This window comes from Cetorhinus maximus, chromosome 18 (assembly GCF_964194155.1).
Source record: "Cetorhinus maximus chromosome 18, sCetMax3.hap1.1, whole genome shotgun sequence".
Lineage (NCBI taxonomy): Eukaryota > Metazoa > Chordata > Chondrichthyes > Lamniformes > Cetorhinidae > Cetorhinus > Cetorhinus maximus.
Window position 1 is genome coordinate 23,327,411 of NC_135896.1, and position 17,350 is coordinate 23,344,760.

The following is a 17,350-nucleotide window of genomic DNA, read 5'->3' on the forward strand; positions in this document are numbered from 1 at the left end:
AGTGAGGTGTCCAACTGGTGAAGCTAGAGAGCAGGACTACTTGCGTGCTCAAAGATTAAACCTGAGTTTACAGCTCCAGCTTTATATTGCTTGCCCCCTCAGCTCTCTCAAGTTGTACACGGAGTCACTTTCTGCTCATGTTGTTTAACCCAAAGGCCTTTCAGCAGAATGGTCAATGTATACAGAATCAGCATGCAATAGACAGAGTGAAGCAATTGCACAAAAATCGATTCAGATCCAAGCTCTGCAGTTCTGCCACACCCATTCGTGAATAGTGATGGACAATTAAACAACTGACCAGAACTAAACACTGTAGCTACAAGAGCAGGTCAGAGGCTGTGAATTCTGCAGTGAATTCCTGACTACAAGGCACAAGTCAGGAATGTGATGAAATACTTGCTTGAATGCACATGGCTCCAACACTCAAGAAACTTGACACCATCCATGACAAAGCAGCCTGCTTGATCAGCATCCCATCTACCACATTAAACATTCACTCCCTCCACCACCACCAAGGGCAGCAGACAGATGGGAAGACCACTACCTGCAAGTTCTCCTCCAAGCCACACACAATCCTGACTTGGAACTAAATTGCCATTCCTTCATTGTCGCTGGGTCAAAATCCTGGAACTCCCTTCCTAACAGCACTGTGGATGTACTTACACCATATGGACTGCAGCAGTTTGAGAAGGCAGCTCATCACCACCTTCCCAAGGGCAATTAGGGATGTACAACAAATGCTGGCCTAACCAGTGACACCCAGTGAAAGAATTTTAAAAATCTCTACTGCAATAAAGGCTAATAAGGGATTCAACAACGCATTTTTAAAATTAATTATGCATTTTAACAGCATGAAAAGGGAAAGTATTTTCTCTGGTTGGGGAGTCAAGTGAAGAGTTGTCATCAATTTAAAATTACCAGACAGGAGAAATTTCTTTAAGTGGAACATGAAAGAGGGAATAGCTGAAGGAGATAACATCATGGAAAGTGGATGTAATAATTATCATTTTATTTAGTGTGTAATGTGCCTTTAAGGGTAATGCTTGTTAGGCAAGATCACAAGATCTGTAGTAACCAATAGGAGAGTAGCTCTGGCTAACTCAGGAATCAGTGCAGAGACGAGCTGTAGTTGAAAGCACATGTATAGTTGCTGCTGAGTATATTGTAAATAAACTTAATGTTTCCACCCAAGTGTCTACAGATCAACTCTATCATTAACAGCACAACTCGGCCATCCTACAACAAACTGGTGATGAGGATAAAACAGGATTGAACAGAAGAAATCAAGTTAAAAAGAAATCGGCACTGTACCTTGCGCAGTGATTGTAAACAGCAAGCTCCGTTAGAATTCAAGAAGTTATCCCCTCTCAAAATGCCACAATTTGGGAGAATTGATCCTTTTGAACCAGCTACAGATGATTGGTCTCAATAAAAAGAACGCCTCATGTTCTTTTTTCAAGTGAACAAGATTACAGGGAAGAGGCAAGTGATCCTCTTCAGTACTTTTGCGAGCAAAACCTACAGCTTGATTCAAAGTTTGATGGCACCCAGTGCCCCAGATTCGAAGAATTTCGATGAATTGGTGGACTTCGTGAAGGGTCATTTTTAACCAAAGCCCTCAGTCATGATGCAGAGGTTCAGGTTTAATTTGTGAAATGGAGCCCTGGGTGAGACAATTGCATGCCACATGGCAAATGTGAAGCAGCTAACGTAACATTGTGAGTTCGGTATGATTCCGGACGACATGCTCAGAGATTGTTTAGTGTGTACTGTGGAAGAGGACGCTATTCAGCAAAGATTATTGTCCGATGTGAATCTGAATTTCAAGAAGGCACTGGCCATGGAAAACGCATAAGAGATTCAAAAGCAATACAGGATGCGCAAAATGGTGCCGTCCTCCACATCGGGCGGGAAAACTCAGGCAAAAAAGGAATGAAAAAGCGAGACTCTGCGAAGAAGCGGGAAACAGCCCCCGCTAGCCAAATAATGAAGAAAAATAACTCATCAGCAAAATTAAATCATCATTTTAATAGAGGTGGAAAATATCAGTCTTTTGGTGATTGGCAATTTAAAAAATTGAATGCTACTATTGTCACAGAAATGGACATATGATGAGGCAATGCTAGGAAAGACTCAAGCAGGCTTGTAAACAAAAGAAGAAGCCCAATAAAATCTACAACATCGGAGAGCCTGAAACAACAAATTCAGACATTTTCTCATTCTTTAATCTGAAAGTTGGAAAGACAGAACCAATATTTGTCACAGTGAAAGTAAATGGCAAACCTGTTAGAATGGAAGTGGATACAGGAACTTCCACTACAGTAATGGGGGAAAATACCTTCAGATATTTGAATAATGGTGAACATCAAATTAAGCTTAGAAGAAACAGCCGCCAAGCTAAAAACATATGTGGGTGAAGACATACAAGTAAAAGGTATAAGCAGAGTAACTGTCCATTATGGAAGCCAATCAGCAAAGCCACCCTTGATGATGGCAGCAGGTGAAGGGTCAAGCCTCCTGGGGTGAAACTGGTTAAAGGAGATTAAGTTAGAATGGGCTGAAACTTTCCAGTTGAGAGCAAGTGGGCTACTTAGAAAGCACGCCACCGTCTTTAAGGATGAACTGGGGAAAATCCAGGGCCCGCAGGCCAAGACTCGTGCATCCGGAAGTAACCCCTCACTTCATGAAGGTGTGACCGGTACCACATGCTCTGCGAGAAAAAGTCAACATTGAACTGAACAGACTAGAGAAACTGGGCGTTATACAACCTGTTCAGTTCTCAGAATGGGCAGTACCCATAGCCCACGTCCTTAAACCCACCCAAAGCATCTGAATTTGTGGCAACTACAAACTGACGGTTAATAAAGTAGCTAAGCTAAACAGGCACCCCATTCCAAAAATCGAAGACTTATATGCCAATCTGGCAGGAGGTACAATGTACACAAAGCTTGACACGAGTCATGCTTATCAACAATTAGAGTCAGATAATGCCCCCCGGGAATTTGTCACAATTAATACCCACAAAGTGTCGTACCAATATAGACGATTGCCTTTCAGTGTCTCCTCTGCTTGTGCCACCTTTCAGAGAACAATGGAAAGCTTACTGCAGGGACTGCCCAGGTTGTAGTCTATTTAGATGATGTATTGATGACAGGATTCACTGATAAAGAGCATTTGGCAAACTTAGAAGTCTTAAAATATTTCCTGCAAGCAGGAGTGCACTTAAAAAAAGAAAAGTGCATTTTCCAAGTGAGGGAGGTAATCTATTTGGGTCGCCAGGTAGATTTGCAGGGCCTCACTCAGTTTGAAGAGAAAATAAGAGCCATAAGAGAGGTACCTGTGCCAAAGAATGCTTCAGAGCTCAAATCATTCCTAGGAATGATCAATTGTAATGAATGTTTCTTACCCAACTGTTTGCATGCTGGCCCCCCTGCATTCTCTACTCAAAAAGAACTAACGTTGGTTCTTGGAAGGTGCCCCAGAAAGCTTTCATAGAGATGAAATAATTGTTGCACTCGTCCAATCTATTAGTGCATTACGACCAGATGAAAGAATTGGTGCTGACAAGTGATGCATCTCCCTACAGAGTGGGAGCAGTGCTCTCTCATCGGATGGACGATGGTACGAAATGGCCAATAGGTTACATAGCAAGGACGCTCACTACAGCGGAAAAGGGATACTTGCAGATAGAAAAATGCCTGTCCATCATCTTTGGTTTCAAGAAATTTCACCAGTACGTACATGGCCGCCATTTTACAATCATTTCAGACCACAAACCATTGCTGGGATTGTTTAGTGAGGACAAGGCTATACCACCCATAGCCTCGGTAAGAATACAATGATGGGCCTTAATTCTGGCAGCATACGAATACACTTTCATACACAGGCCTGGCAATCAAATGGCAAATGCTGACGCCGTTAGTTATTTGCCTTTACAAGAAAACAATAAGCATGTCCCAGTTCCCCAGGAACTTGTTTTAGTGTTAAATTTCTTAGTTTCCTCGTCTGTATGTGCTCAACAGATCAGAGACTGGACAAGTCAGGACCCAGTCCTGTCTCAAGTATGGGAACAAGTACTACACGGTTGGTCACAGGAGCCAGTATCTGACGAAATGAAACTGTACTTCAACAGAAGACATGAAATAACCAGCCAGGATGGCATCTTATTTTAGGGAGCACGAGTGATAGTTCCTCCAAAGGGAAGGGAGGCACTTTTAATTGAGCTACACAGTGCCCATCCAGGAATTTCCTGAATAAAGACCATAGCACGCAGCTATCTATGGTGGCCTGGGATGGATGGCAAAATAGAGAGTTTAGTAAAGCACTGTGTGCAATGTTAGCAATTGCAAAATTTGCCACTGACAGCTCCGTTACACCCACGAGAGTGGCCAGGTAGACTCTGGGTGTGGTTACACATTGACTACGTTGGACCTTTCCTGGGAACAATGTTTCTGCTCGTTGTTGATGCAAAATGGTTGGACATATACGAGGTGAAGTCACTAACGCTGGCCGCTACAATGGCCTCCCTCTGCTGTAAACTTTTATTGATCACCTTTACCAGCCTCAGACGAGGGCGGGAGTGTTGTGCCACTCTCTGACTTGGGCTACAGTATACAGGGATGAGATGGGCAGGGTTGATGGATCTCCTTGCTGGAACACCACTGCTGGAAAGGTTGCTGGAACCCGGGCTGAAAGATGCAAAATTACCACCTATCCAACATCAGGAATTACGCCAAGATGTTATAAGCAGCAATAGTCATAAAATAAATCATCCAAAAACATCGTAAGCACAGCGACAATGAGTGGATCAGCAATTGAACAAAGAAGTGTCAGTGCAATCTACACACATGCCCCAAACTTTAAAGGAGGGGGAGGGCAGTTAACTTTTACCTTTGGTCCCCAAGCTGAGTGACGAAGACATTTCTCTTGGGATTTTTTAAGTGAAGCGAATAGCGGCGATAGTCTGTCAGGCTGGGCAATTTTCTGGCGCCGTTGTCCATCCTTAAACGTTTATGTTCAAAGCCTGCAGCAAACTTTCAGAAAAATGCCTCAAGGAAAAAAAAAATTAAGTGCCCAGCTATGGGGGGGGTTTTTTTTGGACAAAAAACTGGAATCGAGCGTCGTCTGTGAAACTCTCTTTGCAAATTGGAACTGTGGTTGTTGGAATCAAAGGAACCGTCTGCCGCTTGTCGCGGCTCCAGGATTATGTGACAGTGAGAGGCAAAACATTACACCGTCTCTATGGGAACCACCCTGTGACTGGGAAGCCGCATAAGATCATCCCTGAGCTCGATCCAACACAAACATAAATGCATTCCAACATTTTCTCTCCGGGGCTTCTTATTCTCTGGATTTTCAAACCATTCCCCTCTCCTCTTGCAGTTGAGACAGAATTCCAGTGGTGCATAATCCTCTGATTCCTTAATTCTCAACCTCCCCAGTAGGGTGTCCAACACTCCAGGATTGTCCTGGAGTCTCCAAGAATTACAGGCTCATTCCTCAGGACACTGCTGCAAGCAACCCAGGAGAAGAAACAGGGAAACAATTATAATTTCTTTAATTTTTTGTGGACTTTTAGAGAATGCTGGCCATCAAGAGGCGCAAGCACTTTGAGCTGGATGGAGACGAGGGCCAAGTAATCCAGTTCTAAACTGCATCTTTTGTGTTTTTTGGAGTACACGTTCACAATAAAATTAATTAAAGTTAAAAAAAATTAGCATGTGGAAGAAAGCTGTTTCACCCACAGCCAAGAGTCATCCAATCAGATAATGAAGAGTCAATTCACTTTCCAATTGGCTGAGGCTGCAAATTACTGCATATCCATTAGTGGTAGTGTGAGGGCAAGTTGGTTGGAGGCAGGAGGGAAACTCCAGGAATATGTACGCACAGAGTTGGCAACTTTGCCTTCCAGTTGCTTGTTTTACCTGTATGTTAACTTCCTGTGTTTCATGTACGAGAATAGTCAAATCCCTCTGAACAACAAGTTTTAATAGTTTCTCAACATTTAAAAATATTCTGTTTTTCTATTCTTCCTACCAAAATGACTTCACATTTCCCCACATGATATTCCATCTTCCCCTTCTTGCCCATGCACGTAACCTATCTATATCGCTTTGTGTCCTCCTCACAGCTTACTCTCCCTGGCTTTGTAACATCAGCAAACTTGACAATGTCACACGAGATGAGGCATGTTAATAAAGTGCACAAAAACTTTAATAAACTTTTTAAAAACCGACATGAAACCTCATCCCGCCGGCGGATGAGGTTTCATGTTTTTTCAGAAGCCTGCTGGGGCTCCTGGCCTGCCCACCAACCTTAAGGTTGGACGGGCAGGTCCTTTAATTGTTTTAATTATCCTGTCAATGGCCTCAGTTGGCCATTCTCAGGTCGGCGGGCACACAGCTGATTATGCTGAACCCCCGCCATCCTGAAGATTTAAATGGGGCGGGATGACATCGAGAGTTCCTCCCGACGTCAACCCGCGTCATTTTCGCGTTGGCAAGCGGGCCCCACCCCCTTCTCGCCGACGGAAAAATTCAGCCCCATGTTATTATGCCTAATCATATGATGATTTTCTAAATGCCCTGTTACCATTTTCTTAATTATGTATTCCAGTATTTTCCCACGAACTGATGCCAGGCTAGCTGGCCTGTTTTCTCTCGCCCTCCTTTCTTGGGTAACGATGTTACATTTGGTTACATCCAATTCGTTAGATCCATTACAGAATCTAGGAATTTTTGGAATATCACAACCAAGGCATCCACTGTCTCTGCAGCTGCCTTTTGTATTACATTAGGATGTAGACCAATAGGTCCAAGGGATTTGTTGGCTTTTGTCTCATTAATTTCCCCAGGACTTTTGCTTTACTAATATTTATTACTTTAAGTTCTTCTATCTACAAGACAGACACAAAATATTTAACATTTCTGCCATTTTTTTATTAGCCATTCTCTGAGGAATCCACATTTACTTTTGCTACTCTTAACCTTTTAACACACTTGAAGAAGCTTTTATAGTCTGTTTTTATATTTCTTGCTAGTTTACTCTGATCTTTAGTTTCTCCATCTTAATCAATTTTGCTCATCCTTTGATGATATCTAAAATTCTTACAAACATCAGGCTTACTACTCTTGTTTGCAATACTATGAGCCTCTTCTTCTAATTTAATGCTATCCTTTATGTCTTTCGTTATCCACAGATGGATAACTTTCATTGGAGCTTTTAGTTCTCAATAGAATATATGCTAGTTGAGAGTTATGATTATTTCTTTAAATATTTACCATTGCTTATCTATTGTTGTACTTTTTAACCTAATTTCCCAACCTACCTTAGCCAACTTTCCCCTCATACTTGTCCCTCAAAACCAATATGTAATTGCTTTTGCATAAGTTTAATACACCCATATCAGACTTAGGTACATCACTCTTGAATTCAATGTGGAATCCATCATATTATGATCACTCTTCCCCAGGAGATTCCTTATTATGAGATTGTTAATTCACCATCTCTCATCACACAAGACAAGGTCTAAAATAGTTTGTCCTATGATGTATTGGTCTAGGAAATTCTCTCAAATGCATTCTACAAACTCATCCTCTGAAGTACTTTTCCTGATTTAATTTGTCCAGTCTACATGAAGATAAAAATCTCCCACAACTACTATATCAGCTTTTTCACAAGAGCCTCTCATTTCTTGTTTAATACTCTTCCAATAGTATATCTACTGTAAGGGAACCTATAAACTGCTCCCAAAATTGTTTCTTGTCCCTTGTAATTTCTTATTTTACCCATACTGATTCTACTTGCTGCTCTTCTGAGTCAGGATCCTTCCATACTACTGTCCTTATGGCATTTACTATTATCAGGGCTGTCCCGCTCCTTTTCCATTTTGTCTGTCTCTCTGAAACATCAAGGACCCAGGAATATTCTTTTCCCACTATGCACACACATTTCTGTAATGGCTAATAGGTCGACCCCATTTATTTCTGTTTACACCATTAACTTAAAATAAAAGCAGAAAAATGCTGGAAATATTTTGCAGCTCTGGCAGCATCTCAGGGGAGAGAAATGGAGGTAACTGTCAGGTCAGAAACCTTTCATCAGAACTGCTGAGAATTGCTTTTGTATTCCACTAATTGGTCTATCTTGTTACAACTGCTTTGTGCATGCAAATGAAGCACCTTTAAGTTTAACTTTGTAGCCCTTTCCCCTGATTTGACCTTATTCACTTGTGCACTATCAGCGTTAAACTCTTTGTTCCTTCCTATCATACTCTATCTTTACCCAAATGACTACACTGGTCTGTGGCCTTGACTTTTCTCTTTAGATTTATAAATTCACCTTTACCTAAGCTCTTCCCCACAACATGTTTTATCCGAAGTAGTACAAGTCCTGAGACAGACTTTTCGCACATAATTTAAAGGGATTCTCAGCTGCTTATGCTTTATGAGCTTTTCAACCTTAAAGGATTTGAAACTGCCACTGTCGGCTCTTAACTATTAAGAGCCTTTACTGCAGTTGTTTCTTGATGGAAGTCCTCCTAGAAGAAAGAAGAGGAGGAGTATGAGGAATGTGGGAACACTGCAACTGGGGAAAAATTAAATAGGATGAATCTTTATTCTCTCTATACCCAGAACAAACCTAGAATAATACACCTGGGGGTTATTCTTATTTTAAATGAGAGTGAAAAACACACATTAATGGCTTGGCCACTAGTTAAACAATTGGCTTCGATGGAAATGAAAATTCGAAGAGTTTAACAGGTGGCCAAGCTGATGCTGGGTGTTTTATAATTCACATTCAATTACCACAGTGTTGCCTTTCTAGGGAAGAATATATCACAACCATTAACAAATTAACTCTTAGTCAGTTCCATTTTTCTGAGGATTAACCATAACCATGTCATCTTCCTGAGTAACTATCATAACAAATTACAACCAGTTACCATAGCATCACTTTTTTGGAAACTGATAATGTCAAACCACAACTGAGTACTATAGTACTGTAATACTCCCTAAGATAGATGATAATCCAGTTGATGATTCTTTCTTTATCAAAGGATAAAATATATTCTGAGGCTGTTTAGACAGTATGAGGCTAATGGCTATAGCAATGATTCTCAACCTGGCAGTGCCTGGTTTACACTACTCTGGGTGGTCTGTACAATTTTTGAGAGAGTGGGTAGGCCCATTTGAACTTGTTGGGAAATAAACTTGGCCTAAATTTTAAACTTGGTTTGTTGCCACAGTGGATTTGTGCTTAGGTCAGCCAGTTATTTTTTTTTTTTTTTTGTAAAAATATACTTTATTCATAAAATATCTTCAATCACATTCCAAACCATTTCAAAAACAACATTACAAGGGTACAATCCAGGTTACACTTTTACAAGATGTATCACCAGGTGCATCAGTACAAACAATATTACAATCATTTACAGCCTTTCATTTTGATCTGTACAGCCCGAGGGGCTCTAAACAGTTCCCAGTCTCTCGGTGCGCTGTGGTAGAAAGGTCTTAGACAGCGACCCTTCCCCATTGCGCCTTTGCGGCAGCTGCCCCAAGCTTTAGTGCGTCCCTCAGCACGTAGTCCTGGACTTTGGATTGTGCCAGTCCGCAACAATCGGTCGGGGACAACTCTTTGCGCTGGAAGACCAACAAGTTTCGGGCAGACCAAAGCGCGTCTTTCACCGAGTTGATGATCCTCCAGCTGCAGTCGATGTTTGTCTCGGTGTGTGTCCCTGGGAACAGCCCGTAGAGCACAGAGTCCTGTGTCACAGAACTGCTCGGGATGAACCTCGACAGCAACCACTGCATCTCTCTCCAGACTTTCTTTGCAAAGGCACAATCCACAAGGAGGTGAACAACGGTCTCTTCCCCACCACAGCCACCTCGAGGGCAACGTGCAGAGGGGGTGAGCCTCCTGGCGTGTAGGAAGGATCTGACGGGGAGGGCCTTTCTCACCACCAGCCAAGCTACGTCTTGGTGCTTGTTGGAAAGTTCTGGCGATGAGGCATTCTGCCAAATGACTTTGACAGTCTGCTCGGGGAACCATCCCACAGGGTCCACCCTCTCCTTTTCCCTCAGGGCCTCTAGGACGTTACGTGCTGACCACTGCCTGATGGACTTGTGGTCAAAGGTGTTTTTCTGCATAAATTTTTCCACCAGGGACAGGTGGTACGGCACGGTCCAACTACTTGGAGCGTTCCGCGGCAGCGTGGCCAGACCCATCCTTCGCAACACCGGGGACAGGTAGAACCTCAGCACGTAGTGACACTTGGTGTTTGCGTACTGAGGGTCTACGCACCGCTTGATGCAGCCGCACACAAAGGTGGCCATCAGTATGAGGGCGATGTTGGGCACGTTTTTTCCCCCTTTATCTAGAGGCTTGTACATCGCGTCCCTGCGGACACGATCCATTTTCGACCTCCAGATAAAGCGGAAGATGGCTCGAGTGATCGCCATCGCGCAGGAGTCTGGAATGGGCCAGACCTGCGCCACGTACAGCAACAGCGAGAGTACCTCACACCTGATGACCAGGTTCTTACCCGCAATGGAGAGGGAGCGTCGCTCCCACATGCCCAGTTTCCTTTTCACCATAGCCACTCGCTCCTTCCAGTTTCTAACGCATGCCCCGGTCCCTCCGAACCATATCCCCAGCACCTTCAGGCCGTCAGCCCTGACAGTGAAGGGGACAAAGGATCGGTCAGCCCAGTTCCCAAAGAACATGGCCTCGCTCTTCCCACGATTTACCTTGGCTCCCGAGGCCAGTTCGAACTGGTCGCAGATGTGCATCAGTCTGCGCACCGACAGCGGATCCGAGCAGAAGACGGCGACGTCGTCCATGTACAGGGAGGCTTTTACCTGAGTGCCTCCACTGCCTGGGATCGTCACTCCTCTTATGCCCGGATCCTTCCTGATGGACTCGGCAAAGGGTTCTATGCAACACACGAAAAGGACAGGCGAGAGAGGACAGCCCTGCCTGACTCCAGATTTAATCGGAAAGCTATCTGTTTCCCACCCATTGATTGAGACTGCGCTACTGATGTTAGTGTAGAGCAGTTGGATCCAATTTCGAATTCCCTCCCCAAAGCCCATTTTGGAGAGCACATCCCCCATGTAGGTGTGCGATATTCTGTCAAAGGCCTTCTCCTGATCCAAGCTGATGAGGCAGGTATCCACACCCCTGTCCTGTACTTAGGCAATCGTATCCCTGAGCAGCGCCAGGCTGTCAGAGATCTTCCTGCCTGGTACAGAGCAGGTCTGGTCAGGGTGAATCACCAATTCCAGAGCGGATTTGACCCGATTGGCGATGACCTTGGACAGAATCTTATAGTCCACATTCAACAGTGAAATGGGTCGCCAATTTCTAATTTCCTCCCTTTCCCCCTTGTGCTTGTAGATGAGGGTGATGATGCCTTTCCTCATGGATTCTGACATACTACCGGCCAGGAGCATACTCTCGTACACCCCAAGCAGGTCTGGGCCGATCAAGTCCCACAGAGCCGAATACAACTCCGCCGGCAAGCCGTCGCTTCCGGGGGTTTTACTCTTCTCGAAGGACTCGAGGGCCTTAGTCAGTTCATCAGGAGTTAGCGGTTTGTCCAGGCTCTCCCGCGTACTGTGGTCTAAGACCTCCGTGACAGAGGACAGGAAGGACTGGGAGGCCGTGCTGTCCGTGGGCTTCACGTCATACAATCCGGCATAAAAGGATTTGCTGATCCTCAGAATGTCGGACCGTGATGACTTTACTGAGCCGTCTTCTTCCTTCAGGCTGCTGATAACAGAGCGCTCTCTGTGTACCTTTTGGAAGAAGAAACGTGAGCACGTCTCATCCTGCTCCACGGAGCGGACTCTGGAACGGAAGATGATCTTGGAGGCCTCCGAGGCAAAGTGCGAGGCTTGCTGGCCCTTCACCTCTTGGAGCTCCTCCTTGACATCGACCCCCATCGACTGCAGCCGGAGCAGGTTCTGCATCTTTTTCTGGAGTCGGGACATTTCCCTCTGTTCCTTTCTAGCTTTCTGGGTGCCTTTGAGGATGAAAAACCTCTTGATGCTTCCCTTGATCGCTTCCCACCAGTGTGTCAGGGACTCAAAGAGGGGTTTCACGGTTCTCCAACCTTTGTAATCCCTCTTGAGCTCCTCAATGTTCTCTGGGGTCAGCAGTTGCACATTTAGCTTCCATGCCCCCCTGCCCACCCTCAGGTCCGTCTCCAAGTGGCAGTCCGCCAGTAGGAGGCAGTGGTCAGAGAAGAACACCGGCTTGACCTCGGTGGATCTGACTGTGAATGCACGGGACACAAACAGGAAGTCTATCCTGGAACGAATGGACCCGTCTGGCCGCGACCAGGTGTATCTACGCTGCGCTCCGTCTGCAGGGTTGCTGAAGACGTCGTGCAGCTTGGCATCCTTAACTGTTTCCATCAGGGATCTGGACGTAGCGTCCAATCTGCTGCCGGCCCTGCCGGATCGTCCAGCCGCATCGATGATGCAGTTGAAGTCACCGCCCAGAATGACCGGCCTGGAGGTCGCCAGCAGCAGTGGGAGCTGCTGAAAAACCTCCAGCCGCTCAGCCCCTTGTGCCGGGCCATACACGTTAATTAACCGGAGTGGAGCGTTCTTGTACATTACGTCTGCTACGAGGAGTCGCCCGCCCACCACCTCCTTGACCTCGGAGACGGTGAAGTTGCCTCCCCGCAGCAGAATACCTAGGCCGGAGGAACGAGAGTCGTTTCCGCCCGACCAGATCGATGGCCCGTGGGACCACCATCGTGACCATTGCCTGTAGGAGCTGAGGTGCGGTATCGCACACTCCTGCAGAAACAACAGGTCAGCTTTGACCTTGGCTAGGTAGTCCAAGGTCGCAACACATCGCGTAGTAGATTTAATGCTACGCACATTTATGGATACAATCTTTAAACCCATTTTAAAGCATTTATTCTCCTACCAAACCCACTGTCTCTGAGAGTCCCAGACCTTTAGTCTGCTCCTTCATACCCGTAGTGAGCTCAAATTCCTTCACTTTGGATGGGCTGAGGTAGATCTCCTTGGCCGTGTTCTGCTCCGGTGGCATCTGGAGGTTCACGTAGAGAGTGGGTTTTGAGATGACCTTTGCTGGAGAAGCTTCTCCAAAACTCACCCCCTCGGGGGTGTTGCTGTTCCCGGCTTCCTGGAGCTGGGGTGCGGTGATTGCCTCACTGCTCCCCGATTCCAGGGGCTGTGGTGCACTGGCCTCCTCAGGTTGCAGGCAAAGTTGGGGTGCGCTGGTCTCCTTGTTGTCTCCAATTTTCTGGAGCTCGGGTGTCTCGTCCTCCAACGCCCTGGAGCTTTGCCGCCTCTTCTGTCGGTGCCGCCCTGGCACTTCATCATCCGAAGAGCTGCTGCCCTTGTCGTCCGTGTCGGATGGGAGACGCCTCTTGCCGCTTCTCTGGGAAACGCCTTTGCTTCTTCTTCGCTCCCTCTTACTTTTCTTCTTCTTCACCGTCCGCCACTCCCCCTGCTGCTTTTCCACTGCTGCCTCCTCCTCCATTGATTCGCTGTCCTGAGGACTGGGAGGTTCAGGGGGTAGTGCTGTTGCTTGGCTCTCTGTTGCCTCAATCTCTTTCTCCACTTTGTCTCTCTCTGTGTCCTCCTTTGTCCCGTTGAGCTCCCTGGGGGCCTTGGTGGTTGGAGTGACACGAAACATTTCTTCTGCTTCCCCCTGGTCGGCTTTGGCTGCCTGTGCGTAAGTACGGCAGCGTTTGGGGCAGGTCCTGTAGAGGTGACTTGCCTCGCCACACAGGTTGCAGCACTTGGCCTGTTTGCAGTCTTTTGTCTGGTGCCCTTCCTGTTTGCAGATCTTGCAGAGGGAGGCGCTGCAGTTGGCCGCCACATGACCAGCCTTGCCGCATGAGCGACAATGCTTGGGTTGCCCAGCGTAGACCAGGTAGCCACGGTTTCCCCCGATAGCGAAACTGGAGGGAGGGTGGAAAATGGCTCCCTTACCATCAGTCTTTAGCGTGACCTTAAACAGGCGTTTGCCTGTCCAGATCCAGTTATGCCCCATGTGGTGTACCAGAGCCTCCTGCAGTGAATCCCACATGTCTCCTCTCTGGAGTCAGATCAGAAACTGATAGTGATGTTATTTCCTCACTTTTGCATCGCTGTGAGGTGGAACCCTTGGCAGGGATGCAAAAGCAGTGGTACGAATGCACCTTAAATGATCTGAATGTGGTGTTTTGTTCACAATTCCTACCCTGATTTTATTCAGAGGTGTTTCTGGAATTCCTGACTGGTCTTGGAAAGTTGTCAATAATTTGCAAAATACCAAGGCCATGAAGCATGCAGTGCAATCTTTGCTCTAAGTTTAGAATCCCACTGCTCAGCCTACAAGCAATCAGGTGCTTAACAGACAAATACATTGCATCAGAGAGTGCCTGCATTCAAAATCTCTGAACCTAGAATTTATATATGCGGATTTCTTAAAGCATTTAACTCCTATAGGTGACTGGCGTGTATCATTTAATAGCTTGCAGAGTACCACACACCTTATCAAAGAAATACAATAGGAGACTCTTCTCAATTGTAGAACAGGATTTTAACAAATAAATTAAAAATATGAACATAATCTTGACCATCATTTCAGGCCTAAAATAGAGTAAGTAAAATGAGGAAAGTCTCACCATGTGGAAATATTATCCTATAGAAAGACTATTTATTTTGTGTATGTTTAGAATTACATTGCTTATTTGTAAATGTGCAGCAACAACAACAATAACAATTTGCATTGATATAGCATCTTTAATGTAGTAAACTGTCTCAGGACTCTTCACTGGAGGTTAATCAGACAAAATTTGACACAAAATTAAATGAGGAGGCATTAGGCCAAGTGGCCAAAACCTTGGTCAGAGTTTTAAGGAGAGTCTTAAAGGAGGGGAGAGAAGTAGAGCGCCAGAAAGAAGCAAAAGGAAGACTTACATTTATAAAGCACCTTCACAACCTCATGATGTCCTAAAGTAATCTACAGCTGATGAAGCTCCTGTGACGTCTAGTCATTTTTGTAATGTAGGAAACACAGCAGCCAAATTGCGTGCAGCACGCTCCTATAAATAGCAAATGATAGTGACCAAATAATCCATTTCTGTGATGTTGATTGAGATATAAAAATTGGCCAGACACTGTGGATGACTTCCATGTTTTTCTTCAAAACAGTATCATGAGATCTTTTAAGTCCACCTCGATAAAGCCTCGGTTTAATGTAAAGATGGCACCTTTGACAGTGCAACACTCCCTCACTGCTGGAGACACAGCCTCGATTTTTGTGCTCAAGTCTCTGGAGTGCAACTTGAGCCCATAGCCTTCTAACTCAGAGAGTGGGAATACCACCAACTGAGCCATGGCTGACACAAGAGAGCTTCTTCACAAGGGAGGAAATCCCACAGTTTAAGGCCAGTGATGGGATAATGAAAATCAGGGATGCACAAGAGGCTGGAATTGCATGACTGCAGAGATTTCAAAGGCTGGAGGAGGTTACAGACATCAGAAGGGAGAGATCTCAAAAGAAGCAGGTGAATTTTGAAATTGAGGTGTTGATGGACAGAGCCAATGTAGAGCAGTGAATGCAGGGAGGTAAATGAGATTTGGTACAAGTTAGAATATGTGCAGCTGAGTTTTGCACAGCTCATGTTTATGGAGAGCAAAAGATGGGAAGCTGACCAGGAAAACAATGGAATAGTCACATACAGAAGCATGAATGAAGGTTTCAGCAGCATATACGCTGGGACAAAGGCAAGGCTGAGTGGTGTTACAGAGGTGGAAATAAGTGATCTCAGTGATGGCACAAACATGTGCTCAGAAGTTCATTTTGGGATCAAATATGACAGCAAGTTTGTGAACAGAACGTCTTAGTCTCAGACAGTTGTCAAAGAGAGGGTGGAGTTGGTAGCTAGGGAACGGAGTTTGGAGCAGGGCCGAAAACAATGGCCTCAGTTTTCCCGATATTAAGTTGGAGAGGCTGAGTTGAGCGATAGGACATTTCGGGATGGTGTCGCCAAGGGATGGCATGTAAATGAGAAAGAGGAGGCCAAGGATCATTGGGGGTCTCCAGTGGTAACTGCACAGAAGCAGGAAGAGAAACCATTTGGAGGATTCTGTGGCCACCACTGGACACATAGGAATGGAACCAGGCAGGTGCATTCCCGCCCACGTGGGCAACTGAGGAGGTGCAGTCAACCATGCCAGAGGCTCTAGACAGGTCGAGAACCATGAGGGTAGCTCAGTACAGTTAAATATACTTTCCAGTCACACTCCAGCTGGTCGACACACTAACATGTTTCATCTATCATGATTGGTCATTCACTGGTACAAAAATAGACCAGCTTTAATGCCCTCTATCTCTCCATAAAGGACAGACGAGGGGAGAGGCGGACTAGACTGGGAGAAAATCAGGACCATCAAAAAAGCTCAGGAAAAGTCTCCGGATAGGCTGTTAAACTAAAGATCAACGAGGGATATTGTAAGAAGCCCCGTGACGGATAGACGGTAATGTCACTGCCAGAGTTTCAGATAAGATCATTGCAACCATGTGCGATGTGCTTGGCTGCGTTTCATATATTAATAGAAACCGTAAAGTAAGACTTTTTATAAAATGCAAATGCCAAAAACTGCCAAAGATCTCGGCTTTAGCATTGTTGACTAAAACACGATTTCTTCGATGGAGATATCTTGCACTAACTAATGAAAATTATCTGGTCAGATAGTGCACCAAATTTTTCGGGTCTGTTGCATGAAAAGGCGGTAAAAAAAAACCATGCTTGCATTTTCACAGTGTACATAAGGCTGGGTATATCTGCTGTGTTTACATCGACATGTACCCAGGGGTCAGCGCCAGGTTCTACAGCTGCAGCTTTATTTCAGCTTCTGTTTTGTTACTCATGTTAAGGCACTTCAGAAATCTAAGCTGGTCACGGGATAGCCTAGTGAAAACATTCCAGTTAAAATCTACTTCTAAGGGTTTTTGTTGGGGTGTAGGTGTGCTCTGTGAATTCAGTTGTAATATATGCAACATATTATTGCCGGTATTGAACGGTCATTGTCGGTATTGAATCATTTCTCGTAAACAGTTATCTGGTGAAGTCGAGCTGAGTAGATTTTTCATAAACCTTGTTTACCCGCACCTCCTGTTACGTAACACAAACATCGTTGGCATCTTGAAACCTGAAGCAGGATGGACTCTAGTCCTGATAAATTACTTCAGGGAAAGCTGCTTGGCAAACCTTTTATTTAGGGGAGACCTGTGTGTTTTTGTGTGTCTGGGTGGCCTGTAATTGCCTTATTCTTTGAACAGGGGTGTAACATTTGCAATCCCTCAGTCCTCT

The 17,350-nt window shown here is 45.2% G+C and overlaps 1 protein-coding gene across 5 annotated transcripts in view; it reads right to left on the reverse strand.

Annotated features, from left to right (window-relative positions):
- The window catches only part of ccdc197 (coiled-coil domain containing 197), a 62,574-nt gene that overhangs the window by 38,863 nt on the left and 6,361 nt on the right, over positions 1–17,350 (reverse strand). For 2 of the 5 annotated variants that reach the window (XM_078562201.1, XM_078562206.1), the window contains exon 1: positions 4,891–5,352. The exons of 2 other annotated variants lie outside the window; for them this stretch is intronic. In XM_078562201.1, coding sequence (XP_078418327.1) covers positions 4,891–5,000 — 110 coding nt within the window. In that variant the 5' untranslated portion in view covers positions 5,001–5,352. Of the gene's footprint in view, positions 1–4,890; positions 5,353–14,951; positions 14,994–17,350 lie in introns of those variants that run through there. One more of the 5 variants, XM_078562204.1, reaches the window with a different exon arrangement.